At 37.2% G+C, this 16515-nt stretch overlaps 1 protein-coding gene across 1 annotated transcript in view; it reads right to left on the minus strand.

Annotated features, from left to right (window-relative positions):
- Window positions 1–2179: 2179 nt before the first annotated feature.
- Window positions 2180–16515, minus strand: part of CENPI (centromere protein I) — a 62976-nt gene continuing 48640 nt past the window's right edge. Inside the window, exons 20-21 of the mRNA XM_045803615.2 lie at window positions 7815–7856; window positions 2180–6897 (exon numbers count right to left, since the gene is read on the minus strand). Of these exons, the coding sequence (XP_045659571.1) occupies window positions 6796–6897; window positions 7815–7856 (144 nt within the window). The 3' untranslated portion in view covers window positions 2180–6795. The remainder of the gene's footprint in view (window positions 6898–7814; window positions 7857–16515) is intronic.

Genomic DNA, 16515 nt, shown 5'->3' on the forward strand with positions numbered 1-16515 from the left:
TTTGAATTTCAGAAACAGCTTGTCAATTTCTGCAAAAATGCCAGCTACTGTTTTGATAGGGCTTGCACTGAAACTGTAGATCAGTTTGGGAAACATTGTTATTTTAACTATTCAGTTTTCAGATCTATGAACATGGGATGTCTTTGCATTTATTAGATGTATTTTTACTTTAGTTTTTTTTTTAAGATTTTGAGAGAGAGAGCGAGTGAGCAAGAGAGAGCGCATGAGCAGCAGAGAGAAGCAGCCTCCCCACTGAGCAGGGAGCCTGATGTGGGACTCGATTCCAGGATCCTGGGATCATGACCTGAGCCTAAGGCAGACGCTTAACCGACTGAGCCACCCAGGCACCCCTAAACAGTTTTGATATGAGGTACTACATTGATGTTAAACCAACCTTGCATGACTGGGATAGATCCCAGTTGGTCATGGAGTATAATCCTTTTCATGTGGCTGGACTTGATTTGCTAGTATTTCCTTGAGCTTATTGAATGTCTAGATTGTTTTCATCAAATTTGGCACATTATCAGCCATTATTTATTCAAATATTTTTTTCTGTCCCTGTTTCCTCTGATATACCCATTATGAGTGTGTTTTGTGCTTAATGGTGTACCACTTTCTCTAAGGTTCTGTTCATTTTTCTTCACACTTTTCAAGTCCAGAATTTTCATTTGGGGTGTGTGTGTGTATGCATTCTATCCTTTACTGATATTTTCTTTTTCATGTCATTATCATCATATATTTTTAATTATTTAAACATGGTTGAAGTTCTTTAGACGTATTTATAATAGCTGCTTTGAAGTCCTTGTCCACCAAGTTCAACATCTGATACCCTCAAAGGAAATTTCTACTTTTTTCCTGTGTATGGATCACATGTTCCTGTTTGCCTCTTATAACTGAACATTCAGTTCAGATAATATATTATAGCAGCTCTGGATACTGATTGTCCCTGCTTTAGGGTTTGTCGCTGTTGTTTAGTAACTTGGCTATACTAATTCTGTGACGTCTGTTCCTCCACGGTATGCAGCCTTCACTTTCCGCTTGGATTTTTTCTTGCTTTTATCTTTAAACCCGGCATCCAAAGGGTCATCCCTGGGTCATTATAGTTTAGCCGTCAGTCACTGATTGATCCGAGTTGTACTGAAGCCCCTGAGCCATTAAGGTTTTCATTTTTTGCTGCGTGATCTACATGGGTTGGAGACTGCTTTCACATCACAGGGAGTTTACAAGTTTGTTCCACATTTAGCCAAGGACTAATAGCAAAGCAGTTTCCCCTCCAGTTGCTCCTAAGAGTATGGCCTTAGGTAACAGCACATTATTCCACATCATCAGACCTCCTTTGCTTCTCTTTCTGATCTCCCTGTTAAACTTGTGATCTGCCTCCACTGGTATCATACTATGCTCCACCGGTATCATACTATGCTCTTGGCCCCCAGTAACTGTTAACTGATTTTTACTTTGAACAATTCCTTGGAGGCATAAATTGCTCCACTATCCAAAAAAAGTCAGGCCCCTAAGGCCAGGGCCAGCATGTTGCCAGTCTCTGAGGTTTTCTCTGACCCCTCCCTCGCAGAACCTCTGTATCATAGAACAGTATCTGGGACTGACAGGAGCTGCCAGTTGGTTTCCAAGTCTCCCAGAAACCTCTCCTAAAACAGAGTTGGGTGAGACAATGGGTGTAGCTTCTATATCAAATGTTATAGCCTACTACTACTATTACTGAATTCTGTGGACTTTGAATAAATGGTTCTCATTTTGTTGCAAATCCTTTTATTATTCTCCAGAGACTTTGATTGGTCTTTCTAATTTTGACCAATGAGACAGATACTTCTCTGGGGAGTTCCACTGAACTCTTCACATTGCCATCCAGAAAACCTCCCCATTTTAATTTTCAACTGACTGCAGAAACTGGTGATCACATTTGCGAATTTAACCTATCTACCATGCTGATTGTAAATAAATGATTCATTTCTAATTTTTTAGAATCAAAAGTACTATCTAATTTTAAAAATTATATACTACCTTCTCTTTCATTACCTCAGGTAGCAGAAAATTGTCTACAGATAAATACAAGGGGAAAGTAAAGCATATAAAAATTGCATTCTTGTTCAATTTCATGTGATATTAACTGTGTTATTGTATCCAGGGCTGGAATACTCATAAATGACCAGATGTCAAATTTTTGAATAAATGTTTATTCATATATTCAGCACTTTTTCCAGAAAGGCTCAGGCAACTGTTCACTCAGAAGGTAAAGTACAGAAAAATGCGTATTACTTCAGTGAGCTACTACCTTCTGGGACAGTCTTCAATTACATTCTATTGTTAAACTTTGAATTCAAAGGTAGGGAAAACTTTCATATCTTTTTTCCCCTTTATGGCTTTTCAATGAAATTTCACAGATTTTCTATCATTTTATGTATCAAACTTTTGAAAGACAGACATTAGAATCTAAATTTTACCAAAGAGGGAATCAAGAGGCAAAGTACTTAAGTGGCTTCCAAGGTCACACAATTCATTAATGATAAACCTACAACTAGGGGCGCCTGGGTGGCTCGGTTGTTGGGCGTCTGCCTTCGCCTCAGGGCGTGATCCTGGCGGTCTGGGATCGAGCCCCACATCAGGATCCTCCACTGGAGGCCTGCTTCTCCCTCTCCCACTCCCCCTGCTTATGTTCCCTCTCTCGCTGGCTCTCTCTCTGTCAAATAAATGAATAAAAAAATCTTTAAAAAAAAAAAACCTACAACTAGAAGCAATGAAAAGACTCCTTAAAATCCAGCCCTCAGGTCTGTGCACCAAATCTAGTTAGATAAGCTAATATTCTTCCTCGACAGTTGAAAAAATTTGCTTTCCTGTTACATACTTAAAAGTGGACTTTAATTCACGGGTACTTATTATGCTTCTTGGGAGGACATCCTTTTCTGAGTATTATAAAAAAAGTAAAGCATTGATGATTCAGGTCAACAATATATTCTGTTAAACATTGTTGGCCATTGTCTTAGATCAAGAGGCTATAACAAAATACCACAGACTGAGTCGATTGAAAAACAAATTTATTTTTCACAATTTTGGAGGCTGGAAGTCCAAAGACCAGGGTGCCAACATGGACAGGTTCTGGTGAGAGCCCTCTTTCTAGCTTGTACATGGCTACCTTCTTGCCCTATTCTCACATGGTGGAGAGAAAGATCAGTATCTCTCTTGTCTCTTCCTATAAAGGTACTAATCACATTGATGAGGGCTCCACTCTCATGACCTAATTACCTCCCAAAGGCCCCACCTCCGAATACTATCACATTAGGGGTCAGGGCTTCAATGTCTGAATTTGGGAGAAATAAACAATTCAGTCCATAGCATCCATCTTTATCAAAAATAGAATGTTCTTACATGATGAGAATATTCTATATTAAAAAAATAAATGAAGTAAAATGTTACATCAACTGAAAAGAGATTTTAAAAATAACCTATTTTATTTTATTTTTTTAAAGATTTGTTTATGTGAGAGAGAGAGTGCAAGTGGGGGTGAGGGGTGAGGGAGAGGAATAGAGGGAGAGGGAGAAGGAGAGGAGCAGACTCCCCACTGAGCGGGGAGCCCGAGGCAGGACTCAATCCCACAACCCTGAGATCATGACCTGACCCAAAATCAAGAGTCAGATGCTCAACTGACTGAGCCACCCAGATGCCCCAATATAATACCAACTTTAGAGAATATTTTTTCTTATTTCTAGTAAACCACTGTGTGATATAAAATGTATCTGGTGTAAATAGAGAATGTCTGCAAACAATAGAAATTTTATGTGAGACACCAAAGACTTAATCTACTTTTCTTTCCAAATTGTCCTCAAGACCAAGAGGAAGAAGTTATGATAAAAAGAAAAATAAAATGTTAGAAATCTTTTTTTAAAAAGATTTTATTTATTTGAGAGAGGGGGAGAGTACAGAGAGAAAGAAGCCGACTCCCCGCTGAGCAGACAGCCTGACTAGGGCTAGATCCCAGGACCCTGAAATCACGACCCAAGCCAAAGGCAGCTGCTTAACAGACTAAGCCACCCAGGTGCCCCAAAATGTTAGAAATCTAACAGTAACTTAGTATTGAACATTATTGTCAATATTTATAACGTCAACAATTTTACATAAATACTAGGTAAAGAAAGTATTCTTTCTGTACAACTGGTATAATGAATCAAATTTTCTATTTTTCTTTTCTAGGCAAAATAGTTATTCTTTTAAAATCTTTTTTATCTTTGCCATGAACATTTTTCAAAAAAGTTTTCAAATAACTAGATTTGGCTTATTTGCACATCTAATCTTAAGTGGGTTAAAAAACTGGATCAAGAGAAGAATACGAACAGAAACGATACTCAGGAAATCATTACTGAACAAAAAGACAAACATAAGGGAAAACTGCTTTTTTTCTGGAACAAAAACTTAGGTTTAGAAATTTCTTCCATGACTGGAAGATTGTTAGGGATTAAATTTCATGAAAAATAATCAAACCCCTTCTCACAAATGAAAAGTTCCACTTGATCTTAACGACCAAAGTATCATGTTCTGAATAACAATATGGAAAGTTATTTGGACTGCAAACTTAAAAACAAAAGAGAACTCTCTACATAAGAAAGGTTATCTATTGGGGACACTATCACATTTACTTCAAAGTAGCTAAAACTTTTTTACCCGGGTATATAGGCAACATTCCACACCAATAAATGCTCCCTCTCTTGTTCGAAACACTTTTTTCACTTGGCTTCCGTCACAACAACCAGTCTCCTCACTTTTCTTCTAGCCACTGGTGGGTCTTTCTCAGCTTTTGCTGGTTCCTCCTTTTCTCTTCTACTTCTTAATATTGGCTTACACCACAGGACTCAGTCCTTTGCTGTCTTTCCCTTCTTTTTTCTAGCTGCACTAAGTGATCCCATATAATGTAATGGCTATTCACTAATGATGCCCAAATTAATTTTGCCAGTCCCAACGTGTACCCTGAACTCTAGACCTGGATATCCACCTACCTACTCAGCATCTCCAACCTAACATGGCCAAAACAGAACTTCTGAGTCCACATTCCTTCAAACCTGTTCCTCCTCCAGGATGCCTCATCTCTGCATCCCAGAACTCACCCAGTTGCTCAAAAACCTAGGAGTTACCCTTTACTCCTCTCTTTCCCTTTCTTCATATCCAAGCTAACAGTAGATCCTATCTTCTCTACGTTTAAAGTAGAGCCTAAATCCAGTATCTAACCACCTCCCCCATCATCTACCACACTAGTCTAAGACTCTTGTCTGGAACTCTTAATAACTTAACTGGTCTCTCTGCTTTAACCCTTAATTTTCTTCAGTCTAACCTTCAAACTACAGCTCCATACAGGTAAATCAAAGTATATCATTCTGCTCTCAATCCTTCTAATGGCTTCCTATCATATATCTATAACACATTACAAGGGTCTTCATGAAACTACTTTCTGGCTTGTCTATTTCATTTCTTACCACTCTTCTCCTTTAATTACTCTATTGTAACCTTACTGGCCTCTCTGCTATTCCTCAAATGTGCCAACTAAGTTAACATTTTTAAGACTTTCACAACTTGCCTTTACCTATGCCCAGAATGCTCTTTCTCCAAATATTCACATGGCTCATATACTTATTTCATTAGGGCTCCTGCATAGGTCACCTCAAACAGGCCTTAAAGTAGCAACCCTCTCAATTTTCTGCTCCTATTCCTTGCTGCTTCTTTATAGCACCTCATACTATATTTTTGCATATATTTTTATTGTCTGCCTTCTCCAAAGGGATGTAGTAAATTCTACAAAAGCTGTACTTTATATTGATCACAGCTATACAGCAGCACACAAGAGTATCTGCCACATAGTAAGCTAGATAAATATGTATTGAATCAAAAAATGAATGGGATTCTAGTCTGAACACTACCTAATAACATAGAGTTTTGTTTTGCTTTAAAGGAAAAAGAAAAACCACGAGAATGTGCCCTTAAAAACAAAATGAACTCAGCTTAATTTCTCTCAAATGATATGAATTTTATTAAAAGGGGAAGAGTTAGTAGTAGTGAGGCTGAATTTTCAGCAAGATATTCTAGCTACTACAAAATTTTTTTAAAAGCTTCCGAATTATCCCTGAAAATAAAGTCGTTTTATTTGGGCCTGACCGCTTAAAAATGGGATATATAACATATACATACACACACAGACACAAAATAGTACAGTTTTGTGAAATCAAACTGGAATAAATAGGAACATTTTAGATTATCCCACAATCCTCTCCACTTCCTTCTCTCATCAAATTGCTACCAGTGAAGGCCCAGGAAGCTACCAACTAGTTAAAGTTGGAAATGTTATATCCTGTTAATTTGATGCTGACACTGTTGTTCACAATAAGGAAAATGACAATATCCCCAGAGGTTTCAGAGGCAGGGCATTTTGCATGAGTATGTCTGTGGCTTAACTGCCACTATATATTACCTGCTCTCTTCCATCAATGCAACTTACAGTCAACAAGAATGTAAAAAATCCCATAACATAACAGATGTATCTACGTATAATTTGGTGGAAGGCAGAAGAAGCTAGATCCTGAAGAATAAAGCTAGCCACACTGAGGCTCTCCTGGGCCACGCAAAGAAGGCCAGTCCAAGTACTCCCTGAGGATGGCAGTCTGTTGATGAAAAGATTATGGAAACTCAAGTTGAGCCACTTGGCCTCTCTAGCAACAAGGAAAAGAATTTAGTCCGGTATGGTCAGTTCGTTTCAGTCAAAATTCACTTAATGTTGATGCTGTGGTTTATGCTCTCTGATCAGGGGACAGAAGAATGATGAATACTACTTCTTATGAAAAGTTTCAAGCCTTGTAACCCCTCTGAAAATAAATAGTCCAAATACCAGTTCCATTTCTTTCCCTGCAGGTACAAAAAAGGGAAAATTACTTATCAAATATTTACTATGCTTATTCTCTACCTCCTCTTCTTTGCCTAGGAAAAGTTCCCAATGTCTTGAATGCACATACCAAGAATTAGCTCAGAGGGGCCAGGTTCCTAACTGGAACTCAGGCACTAAAGTAACATCCAAACCAGAAAGTACTCAGTTTAAGAGCTAAACATTCCTTTTATCATACTGGCAAAACATTTAAGCTGTTCAACTGAACAAGTACTATGAAATGGAAATGGGTCATCATCCCCATGCTCTAGAAATTTAACATCTAAAATGGATAACGTGGGAGCAGACATTATTATATCACTGCCTACATTAAATATGTATACAGCAGAGTTTCTATAATGAGATAACTGGTTAGGTTTTGTTAAATCAGCCTCATTACAGTCACACTTTCGAGACATGCAACTGTACTATAAAATGAGACAATGCACAGATACAACAGCAAGAGTCAAACTATGAATAGTTATATCTTAGAGAAGACTGTAGAGGATATGTGCCATCAAATTCACATAAAAGTCACTGGAAATAGGGGCGCCTGGGTGGCACAGTGGTTAAGCATCTGCCTTCGGCTCAGGACGTGATCCCAGCGTTACGGGAACGAGCCCCACATCAGGCTCCTCCACTAGGAGCCTGCTTCTTCCTCTCCCACTCCCCCTGCTTGTGTCCCACTCCTCCCTCTCTCGCTGGCTGTCTCTATCTCTGTCGAATACATAAATAAAATCTTTAAAAAAAAAGTCACTGGAAATAATTCAAGAGGCAAGCACTTCACTTTGACTTTGTGGAGGCAGCAGGGTTAAGACTGGGAGAAAAGGAAAAGTATAAATTTGTTGATGAAATGAAGCTATAGTAAATCCCTGAACATGATGAAAATAAATGTATTTACCCGAATAGAGCTCACGTTTACTGTTCTTCCTTCTGGCCATTCCTTAAAAAACAAAAACAAAAAAAGTGGGGAGACAGGAGATGAAAATATTTGGTTAGCAAAAATTACCAGAAAATTAAGATGGTTCTTCACTGTCTGATTCATTTGCTACATTTATTCCTACTATCACTCTTGCATTCCTTTTGAGTAAACACTCACTGTAACCTTCCAAATTTCTCCCTAATAGCACAAACAGAAGGAAAATAAGATTACAGTGAATAAAGTGAGTACCATTTTGCTAATTTATGGCCTCAAGTCTGTACTCAGCCACTGGAGTAAAGATAAAAAATGTTAGAGAAGGCGTCTTCTGAGGTAAAGGATACCTGAACTGAGTTTTGAAGGATGAGGGGAAATCTGGTGAGGCAGTCTGTGCACATAGATTCCATAAAAACTGATTATGAAAACTCAGACCTAGGTGATCCCATTTATATTCTATCTTTAATTATCACCCACTGTATCTCAATGAAAAGTCATCAATTCTATAACAAACATTTTTTATATATTCCTAAGAAAAAAACCATGCCTATTAAGCTATGTATAACATAATGTCTTCTTAACACTTAGAATTTTTTATTTTATTATGATTGAGTTTTAAGATGTAGGCAGATTTTGATCATACATCATTTTTATAAACATGAAATGGTAAATATAAAAAAATTAAGTAGTGAAAGTATTTCTAAAATTTTACATTTGGAGTCCAACTCTTCTGAATTACTTTTCTACTCAAGAGCTATAGATAACTATGTTTTTTCACACAATATCATCTTCTGTGCCAGAGTGTTGGCAATGCAACATTTCTTAAAAGAACTAAAAGATACTAGGGTCCCAATTACATAAACCTAACCTATTTTTGGCTCCTACTTCAAGGAAAGTCCATAACATGTATGGTTCATGGCTTCCCCCCACCCTTTCTTCTAAGACATTTGGTTTTGGGGGCTTAAAAGAGTGATCCAATATTTTCTACAAGTCTTTTCCCCAACCTGCTGACAACCATCCTGCAAGGTCTGATTCTGGTAATCTGCCTGGGCACACTCAAAAACAGCAAATGACAACTGTATTTTCATTGCTGCCTGACATCAATTGCAAGATGCATCCTGATCTCTGAGAAGCTAAAAAGTGAAAAGAACATGTGTTTTTATTGATTAAATATACTCCATGCTTATGAATTCCATATTTATTTCTCTAGTTCCAACTTCTCTCCTGAACTCCAAGCCCAGCTTCAAATTGCCTATACTTACACTTCTTGGATGTCTAACAAGCATCTCAAACTTAAGGAGGTCAAAACAGAACTTGAGTCTCAACCTGCCCTCCCCCCAAACCAAAATAACCTCTCCTGTTCTTTCATCAGTATTCCTCTTATTAATACATGGAACCACCATCAACCGAGTTGCTCAATTAAAAAGAACTCAAAAGTCCTTTTCTTTTTCTCGTTCCCACTTTTTTTTATTAGTTTCAGAGGTAGAATATAGTGATTCACCAGTTGTATATAACACCCAGTGCTCATCACATCAAGTGTCCTCCTTAATGCCCATCACCCAGTTACCCCATCCCCCCACCTACCTCCCCTCCAGCAGCCCTCAGTTTGTTTCCTAGAGTTCAGCGTCTCTTATGGTTTGCCTCCCACTTCTAATGAAGCCATTCATCAAGTCCTGTCTGTTCTACCTCTGCAATACATCTCAAATCAGTCCACTTCCATCCATTTCTACTACCACCATATGTATACAACTCTCTACCAGTATCTCTTGTCTAGACTGTACCAAAAGCCTCCTAATTGGTGCCCCTGCAGCCACTTGGGCCTCTGATAACTCTATCCTCCATAGAAAAGCCAAAGTGATCTCTATTAAACATAAACTTGGATCATACTAAGACTTTGCTTTAAAAAATTTCCATTGTTTCCCATGGCACTCCCAACAGATCTGTAAGAGAGATAGCCCCTGAATCTCTGCCATCTTACTTCATTCCACTCTCACTCTTGTTCCTGAAGCTATAAGACACACTGGCCTTCCTTCTTTCCTTGAACCCCTTGAGTCACTGTATTCCCAATGCCTGGAAGGCTCTTATTCCAGCTATTCCTAGGCTGGCTTATTTTCATCTTTTAGAAGAAATCTTAGACTAATGCCACCACCTCAAAAAGCCTTTCTTGAACACTCATTCCTGACAACTTGCCACTCTTTCTCTTACCCAACCCTGTTTACCTCCCTTCCTAGCATTTCTCAAAATTCAAAATGATCATGTTTACTTATTTCATTACTTGTTTACTGTTTGTTCTTATTTGAATATAAACTCCATTTGGGCAGAGATGGTATCTGTCTTCTTAGGTACTATATTCCCAGTGTGAGAGGCATAGCGAACACAAAATAAATATTTGTTGAATGAATAAACAGGTTAATTATGATAAAATCATGGGTAATTATGATAAAATCTAGAGTTTCAAAATTTCCTGAAATGTAGGCTCTACAAATGTTCAAAATATTTCAACTCATTAACTGAGTGGAGTTCTTTGATATTGAGAATGGATTGGCCAAATTAAATTTACTAAATTATCTCTAAAAAGCTGACTAGTTTGAAATAATTACAACGTTAAAATTCCATAAAATAAAAATGTCAGCACTACATCATACCGCCATGGTATCAGAGGTTATTTTTACAATCTCAAAGGTAAGATTACTTAGTGAGCAATTTGTTGGTGACAAGGGCTCAAAAGGCATTCTTTCAAAACACAGCTTGACATTAAAAACCTAGTATTTTCAGAACCATATAGAAACATCATCAGTTACAAAAATGGCAGTTTCACATTTTGCCAAATGTGCTCTATGCTACTAGAATTTAAACCTTCCAGTCAGAACCAACCTTCCTTCAACATTTTAAAAACTGTTTTCTGATTTAAAAGAATATATCAATCAATTCCTGATCCTACAAAACGAGCCTGCTTACCTATGTTCAAGTTGATAATATTTACTATTTTAGAGACTGAGTCTTCTAACACACACAGTCTGGAACAAAAAATTATTTCACTTATGAAAATCAATCCTACTCTACCTTTAATTCCTTATAAGATTTACCAAATAAGAACTGGATGCAACCATTTTGACAGAGTATGGAGAAACCAACAAAACATTGATTGTTAGCAGAAATGTAAATTCATATAACTTCTACTAAAAGCTAAAATTTATTTGTTTTTAAGATTTTATTCATTTATTTGAGAGAGAGAAGGAGAGAGAGAGAGAGAGAGCACAAGTAGGAGGAGGGGTGGGTGGGGTGAGAAGGAGGCTCCCGCTGAGCAGGGAGCCTGACATAGGGGTTGATCCCAGTACCCCGGGTTCATGATCTGAGCCAAAGGCAGACACTTAACTGACTCAGCCACACAGGCACCCCTAAAAGCTAAAATTTAACGATACCCAATAAAATCAAAAAGATATACACTTTGAAAACCATTCCACTGAGAGGAATTTTATTCACAGACACACTTACATATGTATGAAATGATGTATATGGTTTAAGTATATTCATTAGAGTATAATTTCATAAAAGAACTAGAAACAAATGTTCAACTTATATGCTTAACTCTAACATAGATTCATATGATGGAATACTATGGAGAGATCAAAAAGAATGAGGCAGCCCTTTACATACAAATATGAAACAAAAGCCTAGATATTACATCAAAAATTCAAGAGGCAGGAAAGTAAATATGGTATATAGTGTTGTAAAAAGTCATTTACACAGAAATATGTAGTATGTCTCTAGAAGGATATTCAAGAAGCCGAATGTGGTTGCTTTATGATAAAAACTGCCCACACTGAGTTCCACTTCCAGGATGAGATCATGAGTTCTGTGGCCCCACTCCCCAGAAAATGAGAAAATTTGGCAAAGACTATTTTTAAAAACCCAGCATTTAAAGTCTCTGAAGGAAGATCTCAATTCAATAATCTAACCTACTGCCTTAAGAAACTAGAAACAGGAAAGCAAACTAAACTCAAAGTAAGAAGAAAGTACAAGTGACCCTTGAATTATATGCAGTTAGGGATGCCAACCATGGTGCAGTCAAAAATATGTGTATAACTTTGGCTCCCCAAAAACTTAACTACTGACAACCTGTTGACCAGAAGCCTGTACAATAACATAAACAATCGATTAGTACATATTTTATATGCATTATATAATGTATTCTTACAATAAAGTAAGCTAGAGAAAAGAAAACATTACCACCTTACACCAGTTAGAATGGCTAAAATGAACAAGACAGGAAACAATAAATGTTGGTGCGGATGGGAACGCAAGCTTGTACGGCCACTCTGGAAAACAGTATGGAGGTTCCTCAGGATGTTAAAAATAGAGCTACCCTATGAGTCAGCAATTGCACTACTGGGTATTTAGCCCAAAGATACAGATATAGTGAAAAGAAGGAGCAGGTGATGTGATGAGCACTCGGTGTTATTTGCAACTGATGAATTATTGAACACTACATCTGAAACTGATGCTGTACTATACGTTGGCTAATTGAATTTAAATTTTTAAAAATGTTATTATGAAAATCCTAAGGAAAATACATTTACAGAACTATACTGCATTTATTGAAAAAAAAATCTGCATGAAGTGGACTCATGCAGTTCAAACCTGTGTTGTAAAGGGTCAATCATAAATAATAATGAATAGAACAAGAAATAAATGAAACAAAGAACAGAAAAACAGGGGCTCCTGGGTGGCTCAGTCAGTTAAGCATCTGCCTTCAGCTCAGGTCTTGATCCTGGGGTCTTGGGATGGAGCCCCACATCAGGCTCCCTGCTCAACAGGGAGTCTGCTTCTCCCTCTCCCTCTGCTCCTCCCCCCACTCATGCTCTCTCTCTCTCTCAAATAAAATCTTTAAAAAAAAAAGAATATCAGGGGCGCCTGGGTGGCACAGCGGTTAAGCGTCTGCCTTCGGCTCAGGGCGTGATCCCGGCATTATGGGATCGAGCCCCACATCAGGCTCCTCCGAAATGAGCCTGCTTCTTCCTCTCCCACTCCCCCTGCTTGTGTTCCCTCTCTCGCTGGCTGTCTCTATCTCTGTCGAATAAATAAATAAAATATTAAAAAAAAAGAATATCAAAACAAAGAGTCTCACACTTCCTGATTTCAAAACTTACCATAAAGTTACAGTAATTAAAACAGTGCGGTACTGGCATGAAGACAGACCTACAGATCAGTGGAACAGAATAGAGAGCTGAGAAATAAACTCTCATGTAGTATATGGTCAAAAGACCTTTGATAAAGGTGTCAAGACCACTTAAAGAGGAAAGAACAGTCTCTCCAACAAATAGTGCTGGGGAAAGTGGATATGCACAAGCAGAAGAATGAAGCTGACCACTTACTTTATACCACAGACAAGAATGAACTCAAAATGAATTAAAAACCTGAACATAAGACTTAAAACTATAAAATCCCTAGAAGAAAACATAGGAGAAAAGCTTTATGACACTGGATTGTGCAATGATTTCTTGGATATGACACCAAAAGCACAGGAAACAAAAGCAAAAACAGAAAAAAAACCAAAACAACAAGACTACCTTAAACTTAAAAACTTTTTTTTTAAGATTTTATTTATTTATTTAACACAGATAGAGACAGCCAGCAGAGAGGGAACACAAGCAGGGGGAGTGGGAGAGGAAGAAGCAGGCTCATAGCAGAGGAGCCTGATGTGGGGCTCGATCCCATAACGCCGGGATCACGCCCTGAGCCGAAGGCAGATGCTTAACTGCTGTGCCACCCAGGCGCCCCTAAACTTAAAAACTTCTACATGTTGACAGATACAATTAACAGAATGAAAAGGCAACCGATGGAATGGGGGAGAATCTTTGTAAATCACTTATCTGATAAGAGGTAAATATCAAGACTTTTTATATAAAGAACTCCCACAACTGAACAACAAAAAAAACAATCTGATTTGAAAAAATGGGCAAAGGACTTGAATAGACATTCCTCCAAAGATAACACATGACTAATGAGCACATGAAAAGATGCTCTACATCACTAATCATTAGGGAAATGAGAATCAAAACCACAGTGAGATACCACCTCACATCCACAGGATGGCTATCAAAAAAAACAACAACAGAAAATAAGAAGTGTTGGTGAGGACATTGAGAAATTGGAACCCCTGTGCCCTGCTGGTATGAATATAAACTCAATACGGAAACACTTATGGAAAACAGTACAATGTTTCTTAAAAAAAGTATAAATAGAATTACCATTCCACTCCTGGGTATATACCCAAAAGAACTGAAAGCAAGGACATGAACAGATAATTCTATACCCATATTCACAGCAAAGAGCCAAAAATGAGAAGTAATCCAAGTGTCCATCAAAAGATAAAACAGACATGGGTGGACCTAGAGGGTATTATGCTAAATGAAATAAATCAGACTGAGAAAAACAAATACCATACAATTTCGCTCATGTGGTATCTAAAAAACCATATAAATGAATAAATAAACAAAAACCAGAATTCGACCTATAAATACAGAGAACTGATGGCCACTAGAGGGAAGGAGGTAAGGAAGATAAGCAAAATGAGTGGTGGGGAGCAGGACATACAGGCTTCCAGTTAGTTATGAAATGAATGAATCACAGAAATAAAAGGTACAGCATAGGGCATATAATCAGTGGTACTGTAATAGCATTGTATGGTGACACATGGTGGCTATACTTGTGATGAGCATAGCATAACGTATAGAGAAGCTGAATCACTATGTTGCACAACTGAAACTAATGTAACATTGTGTGTCAACTATACTAAAATGAAAAAAAATTTAAAGAGGGATTGAGATTTAAAAAAGAACAGATAAACAGAATAGTATACACATACAGTGGAATATTATTCAGCCTTAAAAAAGGAAGGGTATTTGTACACATGCTATGTTAGGCATGAACCTTGAAGACATGCTAAGTGAAGTAAGCTATTTACAAAAGGACAAACACTATATGATTTCACTTATATGAGGTACATAGAGTAGACTCAAACTCAGACTAAAAACAGGATGAAGGCTACAAAGGACTGTGGGGAGGAGGGAATAGGGAATTATTGTTTAATAGGTGGAGTTTTAGTTTCACCAGATGAAAAGAGTTCTGTGGATGGACCGGGGTAATGGTAGCACAACAATGTAAATGTATTTAATGTCATTAAATCATATACTTAAAAATGGTTAAGATGGTAAATATTATGTTATGTGTATTTAATTACAATTAAAACTAAAAAAAAATTTAAGTAGAGAAAAAGCAATGAAACCAAATTGGTTCTTTCAAAAGGTCAGCAATATTGACAAACTAGCTAGGCTAAATACACAAAAAAAGAGAGAAAATTCAAATCACTAAGATCAGGAATGAAAGGGGGAAATCACTACCAACTTTACAGAAATAAAAGGTATCATAAGGTGTATCAGTAAATTAGATAAAGTATATGAAATGGACAAATTCTAGATAAACAACTAAATGTTGAACATGACTCAAGAAGAAACAGAACAGCTGAATAGAACTATAACAAGAGGTTGAATAGTAATTTAAAATCTTCTCAGTAATAAAAGCCCATGACCAGATGGCTTCACTGGTAAAATCTATCAGATATTTAAAGAAGAATTAATGCCAATCCTTCACAAACTTTTCCAAAGAGTAGGAGAAAGAATACTTCCTAACTTATTCTATGAGGCCAGAATTAATCTGAAACCAAAACCAGACAAAGACATCCAAGGAAAAAATCAATATCCCTTATCAACCACAACCTACTAAGAAATCAAATCTGGCAACATCTGAAAAGGATTGTTTTCCATGACTAAGTGGGATTTATCCCAGGAATGCAAGGTTGGCTAAATATCTAAATATTTAGCAGATTAACATTATCAGCAGAAGAAAGGGCAGGAACCATATGATCATATTTGTAGATACAGGAAAGAGCATTTCACAAAACCCAACACTGTTTCCTGATAAAAACACTCAATGAACTACAATTAGAAAGGCAGTTCCTCAACCTGATAAGGGGCATCCATGAACACTCTTAATATCACACTGCAGGAAAGTGAAATTACTTCCCCAATAATCAAGAAAAAAATAAACTTGTCCATTCTTGCCTCTTTTCTTCAACATTAATTGTACCTGAGGTTCCAGGGAATGCAATTAGTTAGACAAGAAAAAAAACCCCAAAAGATCCAGATTTTAAAGGAGGAAATAAAATTATCTGTTTGCAGATAACATAATCTTGTGTATAGAAAATCCTAAGGGATCCACTGAAAAGCTGTAAAACGTAAAAATGAGTTTTAAAAAAAATGAGTTCAACAAGGTTTCAGGATGTAAGATCAATATACACAAATCGACTGCATTTCTATACAGCATTAATGAGCAATCTGAACAGGAAATTAAGAAAACTATTGTAAAACAATGTCTCTGAGTGACACATTGGACCAGATGGACATAATAGATATACACAGAATATTTTAGCCATAAACAACAGAATACACATTCTCTTCTAGTGCACATGGAACATTCTGAAGGGCAGATCACATATTAGGCCACAAAACAAGCCTCAATAAATTTAAGAAGATGGAAATCATATCATGCTCCTTTTCCAATTACAATGGTATGAAACTGGGAAAAAAAATCACAAGAAAAAAAACTGGAGAAAACACAAACACAT

Source organism: Ursus americanus, chromosome X (genome assembly GCF_024610735.1).
Source record: "Ursus americanus isolate L20-20 chromosome X, mUrsAme1.1.p, whole genome shotgun sequence".
Lineage (NCBI taxonomy): Eukaryota > Metazoa > Chordata > Mammalia > Carnivora > Ursidae > Ursus > Ursus americanus.